The sequence below is a fragment of the Hordeum vulgare genome, chromosome 4H (assembly GCF_904849725.1).
Source record: "Hordeum vulgare subsp. vulgare chromosome 4H, MorexV3_pseudomolecules_assembly, whole genome shotgun sequence".
Lineage (NCBI taxonomy): Eukaryota > Viridiplantae > Streptophyta > Magnoliopsida > Poales > Poaceae > Hordeum > Hordeum vulgare.
The window spans coordinates 593,086,045-593,099,970 of record NC_058521.1 but is presented as its reverse complement, the minus strand read 5'-3'; the positions used below and the strand labels follow the sequence as shown (position 1 = coordinate 593,099,970).

Sequence of the window (13,926 nt, the reverse complement as noted above, 5' to 3'; positions counted from 1 at the left end):
ATTTAAGCAAATTACGTAGGTGTAGCAAAGCTTTTTTTATGCATTCGGGTCCTCCTCCTCCGATGCCACTGCTTACCTCTGAACTCACCGTACTGACTATATAGGTGGTCAATTCAACAAGAGCACACGAGTACACGACAGCCGTCTAGATGTATAGATGGGTAAAGAGTGAAGACACAAAACAATCGGTGCTGATATTTTCACCCAACTATTTGACAAGTACATTGATGTTTGTAGCTACGTACAACGTAATACTAGGCTGGGATCTTATACATAGATATGCCCACGCAGCAATACAACGGTCGTTAGCTTCTGCATCCTAATCGACTCGTCTAAGTATACACAAGCTGCATGTTCATTCTCTGTGACGAATTACAGTATACTAGGTTACGTAGGTTGTTAGGTCATCGGGGCACCTGCATGAACACCCTGTGCTGCTGCATGATGAGCACGGAGCCCATCTCCATGGACGTGTTGGACGCCAGGATCTCCGCCACTGCGCCCAGCTCCCGGCCGGCCTCCGCCCACCGGTCCAGCCCGGCCAGCAGCTCCTTGGGCTGCCGCCCGCCCCGCCCCACGATCACCAGCGAGAACATCCCGGCCATGGCGTCCAGCGTCTCCACCACGTCGGCGGGGCTCTCCACCACCTTCTCCACGTACATGGCCATCTCCCTCGCCGCGTAGTTCTCGTAGAACCTCCACATGAACCTCTCGTCCACCTCCGCGTCGTTGAACGGCCGGCTCAGCCCTTCGCCCGCCGCCACCGCCGACGCCCTCGAGGTCGACGACGTCACCGTGTCGTACGTGCTCAGCTTCACGAACCGGAACACCGTGAGCCCGATGTTGGGGTTCTCGGCCAGCCGGGAGGCCACGGACACGGCCTCGCGGTCGTCGGCCCCGCCCAGGAACACCGCCGCGATGACGTGCCTCACCGCCCTGTCGCTGCACGGGTGCAGCAGCGTGCTCGTGCTCGTGTCCACGCTGCTGGGCACCTGGAAGCTGGCGCCGTTGCTCCTGTAGGGCCGGTCCATCAGGAGGCCCACGGTGCACGGCGCCTTGGCCAGCACGCCCACGTTCAGCTCGCGCCGCTCCTCCAGCCGGCAGGCCATCTTGCCGTCGTACCGCTGCTCCCTGTAGCAGGGGAGGAGGAGCAGGGCGGCGTGCGCGTCCCCGGCGTGCCGGCACACGGCGTCCACGTCCCGGGACGCGCTGCTGCCCACCACGTCGATCTGCTGGAAGGCCACGCCCGTGGAGCGCCAGTACAGGTCCACCACCGTGTTCATGTCGTTGATGGCTTCGCGTCCGGCGTCATACTCGTCGATGATATGCGGGTTGTACAGCGCCGTCGGAGACGCGGCGGCAGCCGCGGCGGCGGCACGCTTCTGGCTGCCCTCGAACAGGTGGAGGACGTGGACGGCCGGCTGCGTGTCCGCCTCCATCACCATGAGCTCGACCAGGCTGAGCAGGGCGGGCATGGAGTGCGCGCTGTGGGCGCAGGTGATCATGCGCAGCTCCTCCTCCTCGCGCAACGATTCCAGGGCCTGGTGCCTCATCGCGTACGCCTCTTTCTCCTTGCGCAACATAACCGCCGCCGCCGGACCAGCGACGAGGGTGCTTGCCAGGTTGCCGATGATCATCGCGTACAGTGCTTGCTCCGCCCACACCTGCATGCACCAGTTAAAACCATCCATCATCAACCCACCATGCATGCATGCCCGGGGATTTCTCCTTCGATCGGTGAGTATAAATACAATACTCATGATGGGACTACCCCTTCAGATTTGGCGAACTGCATGTTCATGGTGTCGACGTGACCCTTGACGTTGAGCAGCACGCTGAAGCGGAGGGCGTCACAGAGCGGGATGTTGAGGTACGCCGAGGCCACGGCGGCGCCGATGGCCTTGCCGACGAGGCCGAGCAGCATCATGACCACGCCGGGCAGGATGATGGCGCCAGACATGGTGTTGAAGTTCATCCGCATCCCAATGGTGGCGAAGTAGAAGGGGACCAGCAACCCGTTGACGGGCGGCACGAGGGCGTCGGCGACGGACCGTGCCGCGGGGCCTTCCCTCGGGAACGCCAGCCCCAGAGCGAAGCTCGTGGGTAGCCCGTCGAAGCCGAGCTTCTGCGGGAAGTTTCCGACCAACCAGATGGCAACGAGCATGAACCCCAGGTCGCGTGTCCTCACGTGGTGCTGCCCGACGTTGCGCTGGTTCACGCGCGTCACGGCAGGGCGCACCAGCCACACCGCCAGCACCGCCCCGATGAGCGCGACGAAGCCTTGGGAGAAGTCCTGACTCTTCTCCCTGGCCATCCTCGTGGACCGTAGGACGCCGTCGCCGATGACGCAGATGATGTTAGTGCCGATGGCCGCGGTGACCAGGAGCCGCCCGTTCTCGGTCACCGTGAGCTTGAGGTCGCTGGCGATCCGCGCGACGGAGACGGACGACGTGTTGGTCAGCGCCACCATGAGCGTGGCGGCCAGCATCTCGGGCGTCCTCACCGGGGAGTGCATCATGCTGCCGTACATCCCACTGGACACGATGGCGGCGAGGAGGAGGCTCGCGGCCACGGTGGCGTACATGAAGGCGACGCAGCGCTTGGCCGTGCTCCGCAGCGCGGCGATGTCCGTCTCAAGGCCGACGAGGAACATGTAGAGGATGCGCGCCGTCGCCACGTACCCGTTGTACATGTCCTCCACGTTGTCCACGTCCACGTGCACGATGGCGTTGCGGAGCCCCATGCCGCCCACCACCATGCCGGCCTGCAACGCGCGATACATACATGCCGACGCCAGTTAATTAACCCTGCACCGCCCACGGCCGATTTCCTCGACCACGCATATGCACCCACAGAAATATAATGTGAGGATTCATCTTACGAGGATCTGGGAGATGGCATTGGGCTGGTTGTAGCGCCGGAGCAAGGAGTGGAAGAGGTTGGAGACGAGGATGACGGCGAGCGCCTGGATGACGAGGAGGAACAGCGTGTCCACGGCGATGCCAGGGACCGGCGTCCACACTAGCCGGTCGACGTTCCCGGAGCACAGCGAGAATCTGGCCATCTTCCTAGCGTCGGCCTCGGCCTCGGCGGTAGTCGACCGCCGTACTTGGACGGCGCTTGTTGCCGCTGACTAGCTTAGCTCGGCTCCGACGCGCCCTTCCCCGACGAGCCCCCCTGCGTGCATGCGCTCGTGGAGGGAGGTGTAGTGGCTGCGAAGGACCTGGCCTATTTTTGGAGGGACGGGCATGGTTTTGATGGAAGTAGCCGGGGGAGGAAGGCAACCCCCGGAATAGGATTGAGAGTGTGTTGTAAAATTAGCTCAATCTCATCATTTGCTCACCCATTCGTTTCTACTACAAATTTTCATAAAATATTAATATTTTAACTCAAATACTAAAAAATGCAGCTGTACTTACAACAGGTCATTTTCACTTTATTCTGTTTTATTTTTTTTGAAATACTATAACTTTTGAACCGTGCCCGTCGTGTGAAACACAACCGTGAAAAATGGATCGTCGTTCTGAGACTCGGTTCAAAAGTTATAATATTTTTAAAAAACAAAACAAAATAAAGTGTAAGGACTTATGCACACTTCCACGTGAGGGTGCACTTGTTTAAGCCAAATAGTACAACTGCACTTTTTAGTATTAAGATTTTAGTTTATCTTTACTTTATACACACGCGTGTTGTGCATGTGGACTTGCATGGGTAGAACAGTGATACTTTAAGAGGGCCTAAGAGCATCTTCAACATACGCAGAGGCACTGCCCATACAAGAAAATACAGCGTGTGTAATGTTTTTTGTCCAAGTAGGCAGGTGATGCATTGGAAGCTGCAAATTTTAGCGCGTCGTTGTAGCGCTTTAGCGGGCGCACTAAAAATACAGCGCGCCGCTCATATTTCAACCATAGTTCATATATAGAAACTACTCATCATCGTTAGTTCATAGATAAAAACATAGTCCATAGATAAAAAAGATAAAAACATAGTCCATAGATAAAAAAGATAAAAACTACTCCTCGACGTCTTCATCCGACTCGCTGGTGTCCTCCTCCGACTCCTCCGTCGTGATGCGTCAGCCCACCGTTCATCGTTGGGGTCCTAGGTCGATGTTTCTTTAAGCTCGATGTTAAAGAGCGCGGCCTGCTTCTGCATACGCATGTCCTCGTGATAGGCGGCTCGCTTCGTGCTCCTCTCCTCCTTTGCGTGAACAATTCACGCTCGTCGAAGAAGTCCCGCGGGAACTATTGGCTCCGCACCGCCATTGCCTTCTCGTCCATCTCAGCGATGCTGAGGCAGTGCTCCTGCCTATGGTTCTGGCGACGGTCCTCTTCGGTGACAAGCCGTGGGGGAGGCGCTAGCCGTTGCGCCCACTCTAACATCATCACCTCGGGGAAGTTCATCTCCCCACGAGGCGCATCTCGCCGAAGCGGATCTCGACATAGAAGGTGCTGGAGGGGCGCGCGCGGACGCCGCGGTAGCCCGAGCTTCCCTGGCGGCGGCGAGGCGAGAAAGAAGAGCGACGGAGAGGGCGCGTGGCGAGGAAGAGCAGAAAGAAGGCGCGTAACGAGGCAAAACAGTGAAGGGGCGCTGAATTTATAGCGCGCGTCCGCACGCGGCAAAATTACTGCCCATCCCCCCCACCCCGGCTTTTTCCCGCGCACGCGCGCCCTTTTTTTTGCTCGACACTTTTTTCCGCACCCAGGGAACGTACATTTGATTTGGCGCGTCTGTTGAAGATGCTTATTTTTTTCAATGATTCATGCAAAAATATTCAGATTTTTGTGCAATTTTTTTTTTACTTTTAGGATTTAACTATTCATACGGGTTCATTTCAGCTCTAGTTGAGAATAGCTGCGTCCCTGAAAAAACCTGTATTTCGGAGCAGTTTTTTTTAAATGGGGTAGCAGAATTTTTTTATGCTCGGCGTAGACACTGCTCATGATCCGGATATACTCCAAGGTACGGTGCATGCGGTTCTACTTGACAGCTTAGGCAAGTTCTTAATAGCAGGAAACGACATAACGGCTCTTTGCTTTGGGTTGAATCTGGCTCAGTCCTTCTGATGCACAAGATTGATCATAAATTCTAATATATAGAAGGTTATTTCAAGAAAGTTGGCAACTTCTTTAAGGCAGCATCTGCAATATTTGAGGATTGTTATCACATAGCTCGAGAGTTTTTCTCAAGTTTGGTATGAGCACTGCCATTGAGAAGGAAATTCAGTAGAGCGTGAATTGGTTTGAATTGCTAGATTTGTATGAGCTGGTACTTTTTGTTGAGACCACATGCTTATAAGCGATGCTACTTTGATTACTGTCTAATAAGGAGTGTTGAAATCTTCAAAGATGGGTGTGGCTAGGTCTCACATGCCTGAGACTTAACCAAATCTCAATCAAGTGATAAAACATACATATTTTTTTTATAAACCTTTCATGAAAGACCGAAGGATTATAGCATCCATTGAAACATAACGAAGTCTCAGTCAATCAAAACTGTAAAAAGATAAAAGATAGAGAAAGTAATATCCACATCTCTTCGTTCGACTAGGCAAGGCCGGCCCACCCTGCTCTGCTGGGCTCGCTTCCCCTGTGTACATTCCCCAGCCCATCCCGGTCCTCCTTCCCCTTGTTGGGTCTGCATAATGTGACGACGGAAGGCCGATTTAGGGTTTTAGCCCAGCCGCAGCCATTCTCCAACCTCCGTCCGTGCTCTGCTCCCCGTGCGGAAGGCGGCTGGCCGGCGGCAGCTACGGCGGCGCGCGACCGGACGACGTACACGCAGGTCAGTTTTGCTCCGTCACAACGGGATCTGACCTCAGGTTCTCGTCCCGTGAAAAACTCTAGCCGAGCGCCCGCGGCTGCCAAGAACGCCGCCGTTTTGGTATCCCCTTCATGTCCATGGGGTCTGCGTAGATTTGCGTGTTTAGATCTAAAGGAACCCCGTACTGGAACTCCTGCCGCAGAGAGTGCTCCTTCTTGGCGGCAGACTCGAATTTGTCACTTAGATGCAACTATTTTGTACGTACTAGGCATAATTTTGCCTTATTTATGTTCAGAACGTGTCGTTTCAGTTCAAGAGTGATGATTGAAGGCGTGGAACATATGAACTCCGAATTTGTCACTTAGATGCATGCCTTTGTTGACCAAACACCGTCAATAACAGTCTCTTTGGTCATTTTGGGTTTAAAGAGCCAGAGCCTTCTCTTTTATCTCAATTTACTGGAAAATGCCCTGCAGATAGTTGTTGTTTAATGTGAATGTAAAAATCTTGATTATTTAGATACCATTGCACCACGAGGTTTGGCTGAAACATGGTTGAAGCATTACATTTCTAGGAAGAACTTTGTTCTGTACCTGCTTTGTTAAAGTTCGTACATTAACGGTTGTGGCGTAGTTTGAATTTCCCAAGTGGGAGATGTTGTGCTATGTTCCTATGGCTATGCTGAAGGGAATAGAAGTATTGTGTATTTAGCTTATCTTAGCCTTATGGTATGTCTGTTACATGGCGTTTTCAGTTCAGAGTAGTGATTGGAGGCAAGTAACTGATGAGGTCTGAATTTGTCACTTAGACATACAATTATGGTTATTAGCCTATCTTAGACTTATGGTATGTTTGGTAAGTGGTGTTTTAGTTCAGAATAATGTTTGGAGGCAAGTAACTAAGGAGTCTGCATTTTATGCCTTGCATACCATGCTTTTGCTGAAGGACCCTCTTTACCAAAACAGTCTCTTTGGGGACATTCTTGCAAGCAATTGCATGGTTGTTCATCCATTGTTGGTCACATAGCCAAAACAGTCTCTTTGGGGGCATTCTTGCAAGCAATTGCATGGTTGTTCATCCATTGTTGGTCACATAGTTTCTTTGTGGGAAATCGTACACCTTTTTCAAGTAAGTTTCTAAGAAGGCGGACTAAGAACAGTTGGAGTTTACTTCAGAAACCTTTTTGTTTTGACAAAAACATTTTGTTTCAGAAATCCTTGTTTGTTCTTCACTTAAATTACTCTTTTGAGTGGATCTTCATTTTGGTTACTTATTATGTCCCACTAGCTACTGATAATTTGTTATGAGTAGTTTCTTTGTAAACATGCCATATTGATTGATGCCAGTTTTTACCGCAGATCTGCTAAAGGAGCAACATGGCAACACTTAAAGATGTGGCAACACGGAAACCTATTCTAGCAACAATCCGCCTCCTGGTTCCTGCTGGAGCAGCCCGCCCGGCACCACCTGTCGGACCAGCTCTGGGTTTCTACAGGCTCAATCTGATGGCATTCTGCAAGGATTTCAACGCCAGGACGCAGAAGTACAAGGCAGAGACTCCGATGCAAGTCACGCTGACCGCCTACAAGGACAGCACCTTCGAGTTTGTGGTCAAGTCGCCATCGGTCTCATGGTTCCTCAAGAAAGCGGCGGGCATCGAGAGCGCGAGCAGCCGTCCGGGCCACAACATGGTGACGTCCCTCTCGCTCCGCCATGTCTATGAGATCGCAAAGCTGAAGCAGTCCGACCCGTTCTGCAAGCACATGTCCCTCGAGGCCCTGTGCAAGTCCATCATCGGCACGGCCAAGTCCATGGGCATTGAAATCGTGAAGGATCTCTGACCGGTCTGGCTGGACTAGCTCTCAGGCATATTTTTTTATCTTGTGTTCATCTACAGCCAGTCTAGTTTCGTCTGATTTGAAAGAAAGGTAGGGATGGGATTTATCTGTCGAAATCTGGCGGCGCCCGTCTTGGTGATCAGTTTGTATCATGTGACAGTTTTCTTCAGTGTAACCATTTGGTGGTGGTCGGGTAGTAAGTTTCTGCCTCCCTCTACTACTCCCCCTGTTCCAAAATAAATGTCATGGTTTTAGTTCAAATTTGAAGTATTTTGCACTGAACTTGTTGAAATGGCAACTTGAGCGCCTTCCATGTCAAGATGCTGGCATGCTAAGTGGGCGTTGTAACTGAACTTCATTTTAGGTATCGTGGGCATGAATGTGTTGTAGCTTTCAATAATGCTCTTCTCCACATACTGGTAGGACGTGCATGTGTTGTAGATTTCCACTCAGTAGTTTCATTGTTATTTGTTGCACCGGTTTTAGTTTAATTGAAGATATCTTGGGTCACATTACACTTTGGCCCTAAACAATCCTTTCTTAGGAAGGTTTTTTTTTCCTGTTTCTCCTCTGGACCATGAGCTGAATTTCCTTAACTGAATCTGGATTACTAAAGTAAAAAAGATCTGACTGAAGAAATGCAACACCGGAGGGGATCGGAATATACTTGTTCACTATAGCAAGCAATACAGGCAGGCTGGAGTCTGGACGACTAGGAATTATTGGGAGAGAATCTACTGGTGCTGAAGCAGCTACACTAGCTCCGATCAGCGTCGGCTTCAGCTTCAGAGAGACCGCGGCGAGGTTCAGCTCAGCTCGTGGCGGAAGCCATGGACGGGTGAGCGGCCGGGAACCCGGCGTAGCTCATGGCATCGTCGCCGTCTTCGGGGCCGGGGCCGGCGCCGTCGTCGGTGTCCCACAGGAAGGCGGCCTGCGCGGCGAGGACGTGGGTGTTGTGCGGGTCGGCCCTGGCCGCCCGGTCGAAGTAGCTGGAGGCGCGCTCCTCGTCGCCGTGCACCTCCCACACCAGCTTGGCGTACTCCGACAGCAGCTCGCCGTCGTTGGGGTCCGCCAGGATCGCGCGGGAGTAGTACTCCTCCGCCCTCCGGCGATCCCCCTTCACCTGCGACATTCCGATCATCATCTCCAGATCTGAGCTGCAATGGCGAGAGTGGAGCAGCGAGGGTGGGTGCCTTACCTGGTAGAGGAACTGCGCGTAGTTCCTGAGGAAGAGGCCGTTGCAGGGGTCCTCGTCGATGAGCCTCTTGTAGTGGATCTCGATGCCGGAGCCGTCCCCTCCCCCGCCGCCGGAGGCCACCAGGTAGCCGCCGCCGTCGATGCCGCCGGCACCGCCGCAGTCGGCGTTCAGCAGGCCCGACCCCAGCCGGTCGATCCCGAGGCCCCTGGCCAGGAACAGCGGGTGCTCCTGCGCGTGCATGCTGCTGCCGAGGCCGAGCGCCCCGAAGCTCGTCTCTCGGTCATCGTCCTCATCCTCCTCCTCCTCGTCCCTGTCCCCGTCGCGCGCCGTGAAGGACCGGATCGTCTCGAGCGCCGGCCTGGACCGCGGCGGCAGGTGGTGGTGGTGGAGGTCGTCCGCGCGGCCGCCCAGCGCGGCCAGGTTGCCGTCCGAGCACGCGCGGCGCAGGCCGCCCCCGCGAGAGCGCTCGTGGTCGGAGGACAGGCTGCAGGAGATGGGCGACGGGTGGTACGCGACCGTGGGCGAGGACTCGGCGAAGTGGACGGCCGGGGAGTGGCCGCCGCCGCCGCCGCCGCCGCCGGCCCCGGAGGTGGCGTGCAGCGCGCCGAGCACCGGCGTGGACGCGCTCCTCACCAGCATCGCTTCACGTTCTGGCTGCCGCTGGCACCGGCACCGGCACGAGCAGCTGTGTTCAGGACCAGGCTACAGCACGAGGGTCTGCCGCTGACGCTGGTTGTTGTTGGAGGTTGTTGTAGCGTGTAGCAGCGCCTCGGATTTATAGGTGGTGGAGAGGAGAGGAGAGGAACGGCGGCTTGGGCTTGGCCGGCACCGGCATGTGAAGCACGGCCGAGCCGAGCGTGGGGTGTGTGGGCGCGGGAATGGCCGGTGCGGGTGGCCTCTGCCTCGACGGCCGCACGTCCCGTCGTCTACGGTCTACGGTATGGCCTCTCCCTTTCCGGCCCGTGTTGTTTTGCGCTTCTGGAGAGTGGGTGAGACTCACGAAGCCGTCGTCACGCCTCGCCGGGTCTGTGGCTCTGAGTAGTACTGGTTGGGCGGTACAAAGTTGGCCGAGCGCCATGACCGGACAATCATTCGAGCTATCGTCTACGTCGGGACTCGGGAGTGTGGTCTCGGGAGCTCTACAGTGGTTTCAGATGGTAGGTACACATGTGGCCGTGTGAGTGGTGTGCAGAGGTCGGGGAGCATTCCTCCTTTTCAAAAAAAAAAATCACATAGAAAATTACAATTAGCATGTTATTCCACCACCACGTGCCATTTCGGCAGTTGCTCAACTCTAGGAAAACCTCAAATCTCACTTCTCTTTTTGGCTGCCAGCTTCCAGTCGGAGCAATCAAAAAATCGTTTCGCTCATCACCTCCAGGTTTCCTGTCACCAGGCATGGCTGCCACTATTTGCACCCTTTTGGCATAGTTTAGGACGATCTGAATCCATTCTTGATTTTTTTTCTGGATCTGATTCTTTTTCTACTGTCATCCACTGTGACGACAGACATTCACACCCTATCACTGACCCTGTTGACCCGAAGACGTTGTCTGCGTTGACCCGACCCTTATCGTCACAAAGAGTGACGGCAGGTTGTGACTGTGTAACGTCACAATGGATGACGATAGGAAAAAAATCAGATTCAATTTTATTTTCACGAGCAGGATTGGACCAGGTTAAAGTTAAAAAAAATGATCAAAACCATGAATTTGGTCCCGAGTAGAAGGTGAGGAGAGGCCTAAATGAGCCCTACGTTTGAGGTTGAGGGGAACCCTTGTGGACTCATCGTCACAATCAATGAATGTATCGACCCCTCACTTTTGACTCAGCTAGCTCCGACATGAGTTTTTTCACTGCCCTGGATTCTTGCCGGTGCATTACTTGCAAGATTAAACAGCGTGTTACCAACACATGCGCAATCCAGGATGAAACAATAGAAGTGTGTGAACGTGCCAAAAGTTGATGCAATCTGGCCCACCACACATCAACCATCACATCGTCAGATCAAATCACTGCATGCATTCGCACAGTTTACAGCATGGTCAGAAGAATTCCTTGTTGCGATGTGAGCTCCAACTGCATGCACACAAAAAATGCAAGCGGGACCCACCACGGAAACGCCATGTCCATGCCGTTCTCGTCTGGATAGCAACGCCAGAGCCACTCGCGTTTTTATGTGGAATGCAACGCGAGCTAGTTAGATGTATAAATATGAAACAAAAACGTCATGATAGATTGACTTTTTACGTGCAGCAACAACGTCACGAGTTGTGGCGTTTCTAAAAGAATTAGATCGTAAAATAGTTTCATACAAAATTTATTTTATGCTATAGTTTTAAACTAAGATCAGAACAGCGAAAAAACTCCTCTGACGTGACCACTTAACCAGGGCTAGCTGAAACTGAGGCCGTTCGACGGACTCACTTTCGCGTTGGAGAACGGTTTCAGTGATGTGAGTGTGGCATCTGACTACCTTGCGATGGCAAGGCGTCTACTTTCAAGGTTGAGTCCTCTTTTTTTTTTTATCTCTTTCATCCAAGTCAACCAGGCAACGAACAAGACGCGCATCTTCTTTTAACTCGGGCTAGTGAGTTGTCAGTTTTTGTTTTCTTAGCGTTTGCTCCAGACTTTATCCGAACAAAATATAGCTGACATGAGCAAAACTAACAGTAACATGAGCAGTGTCTGATCAATAGTTGCCTCTTATCATGATTCATGAACCATGTATACTCTATCAAGTCTGATTCCTTCTAGGCCAATGGTTTTTGCCTTCTTTTGAATGATAAACAGTTGATAAATGAAAGCACTGGGAAAAACAGAAACAAAGTCAGGCTTAATTTTGTAGTTGTACATAGTACGAGGGCCTTACCAGAGCAAACAATCTGTATTGCATAAACATTGGTTTATGTCTAATTAGTTTTAAGGATGTACTTGCATTATCACCTTCCTACAGTATACATTGAGCAAGCAGCCACAGAGCACTCAGACAACTAGAAATACAATAGATAATACTCCATTAGTGTCTAAATATAAAACTTTTTAGATATTACAATACAAACTACATACGGAGCAAAATGAATGAATCTGCACTTAAATGTATCTATAACTCTATATACATCCGTATGCAGTTCATATTGAAATCTCTAAAACGTCTTATATTTAGAAACGGAGAGAGTAGAAAACATGATTAGCTAATAATGCGTACTTGGCTGTTTTGGATTGTCTTATAACATTCTTGTAGTGTCCGCAATAGGAGCCTCTGGTTCACGTGTTCGCGTTGTTGGTCGCCTGGCCATTGCCTTCTTGACCATCAACATCTAGAGGTTCACGAACACTGACGAAGGCCATCATCACCAGGCCCTGCAAAATCAAATAAACATATCACCATTGATTAGATTTTAGTTCACTCAGTATTAATGGCATGAACAGAGAAAGCCGAAGCTAACCAAATCAATCAACCGGACCAGAGAAACCAAGTGACCAATAGAAGCAATGGGAACCTACAAGCGGAAAAGGGTCCGGTTGTGCTAGCAGCCAAGGGAGGGGCGGAGAAGGAACTTATTATGCTGGATCCTTCGTCGTGGCCTCATTCCCCTCTCTCTCACACACACACACACTGTCATCGCGAACACCATATGCCATCATTGAAGTCGCCTCCTCCTCTTTGTTGCCACCGGCAAACCCTAATATCCGCCATCGCTTGCTGCAGGGAAAGGAAAATGGGAGCAAGATTGATTCGTGTTCGTAAATTTTTATGGTTCAGAAAAGTCATTATTTCTGGAATCTGCTTACACCATATCTAAGACCATCTTCCAATACATTTGTTTGCATATCGGTTTTCTCTATGGCATTCTGTGAAGTAAGCCTCGCAACTATATGTCAGTACAACATTGGTCGAAAAAAGTCCATTGCCTTGGATAGATTAGAACCAAGAGCAAAAGATGTACACCGTAGAAAATAGCACACATTGGTATTGAACATGTGAACAATTATACAGCACAACATGAAGAAACCTGAATATCATATATTAGAGAAATTCAGAATTTGGTATACCGTTAACAATATACATTCCAGGGTAGCGTGTTTGTGGCACCGCGAGCATGAAGCGTGGAAGGGCTCAGTAGTGTGGACAGATCAGGAAGACGGCAGGGCGGGGCACTCGTGGCCAAGACGCGGATCGCCAATGGAGGGGTCTAGGTGAGGAGGCGGCAGAGCGTTTCAGTGCGACGCTCTGTTGGAGGGAGTGAAGCGTGGGGCAGGTGCACGATGGGCGAAGCGACAGAGCAGCGAGCATGGACTGCGCCAGAGACTCCACAGTCTCCACGACACATCCCGTACAGAGGCGCTGGTGCGGCCGAGAGCAGGGAGGGCGCCGGGGACTCCACGCCGCATCCCGCGCGAGGATCGGTCACCCTCATCGCGCGTCCGCTGGTTCCTCACGCTGGATCACCCAGCAAAAGACGGGACGACGGCGCATTGGCCGCATCGCCCGCAGCCCCGATCCGTTCGATGTGAATGGTAGAGAAGGAAATGCAGCGAGGACTCGTAATGGGCTGTTTGTGCTCTATTAGATAAATGAGTTGCCCGGTCCAATTAACCAGAGGGTTCCGTTTCGGCCTGTGGACTAACAGCCCATAGGACAGTTGGGCCAGTATTTTCCAGACGCGAGACAAATGGCTTTACATAGAGATCTCACGGTCAAAAACATCTAGATCATGAAATCGGACGACCTAAAACTCAAATCGTTGTGAGGGCTTGGTTTAGGGCCAGTTTTACTGTCCTAAAAATGTGTTCTGTCTTTCATACTTCATTGCTTGACTTTTATAACCAGTCTAATGAATTTATAGACAATAATCCTGGTACTTTTAGTTTGTACATTATTTTGTTAAAAGCTGCTTATGTTTGTTCTCATCACCATCTTTTTTATAAGAAAAGGAGGAAGACCCGGGCCTTCGAACGATACATGCAGTTACTTTATTAATTATTCGTAAAAACTCAATAGAGTATATCATTAAGTCTGAAGTCATCATCTTGATAACATTTGTCGCTACTTTATTATTCATCACCATCTAATCTTGGTATATTGCTGACTGGATAATGTCCATCAGTGGATTAGCCCAA

The 13,926-nt window shown here is 51.6% G+C and overlaps 2 protein-coding genes and 1 pseudogene across 2 annotated transcripts; 1 reads left to right on the top strand and 2 right to left on the bottom strand.

The window, feature by feature from the left end:
- Nucleotides 1–265: 265 nt before the first annotated feature.
- LOC123450865 lies at nt 266–4,406 on the bottom strand (annotated as a pseudogene).
- A 1,232-nt stretch (nt 4,407–5,638) lies between these two features.
- On the top strand, nt 5,639–8,004 carry LOC123449857 (54S ribosomal protein L19, mitochondrial-like). Its single transcript, XM_045127209.1, has 2 exons — nt 5,639–5,787; nt 7,125–8,004. The coding sequence occupies exon 2, from the start codon at nt 7,143–7,145 to the stop codon at nt 7,605–7,607; it is 465 nt and encodes a 154-aa protein (XP_044983144.1). The 5' UTR covers nt 5,639–5,787; nt 7,125–7,142; the 3' UTR covers nt 7,608–8,004.
- Nucleotides 8,005–8,257: 253 nt separating this feature from the next.
- Nucleotides 8,258–10,425, bottom strand: LOC123449856. The gene is made up of 2 exons (XM_045127207.1): nt 8,803–10,425; nt 8,258–8,727 (listed from the first exon to the last, which is right to left on the bottom strand). Exons 1-2 carry the CDS (start codon nt 9,439–9,441, stop codon nt 8,416–8,418), a joined length of 951 nt encoding a protein of 316 aa, XP_044983142.1. The 5' UTR covers nt 9,442–10,425; the 3' UTR covers nt 8,258–8,415.
- Between the last annotated feature and the right edge of the window lie 3,501 nt (nt 10,426–13,926).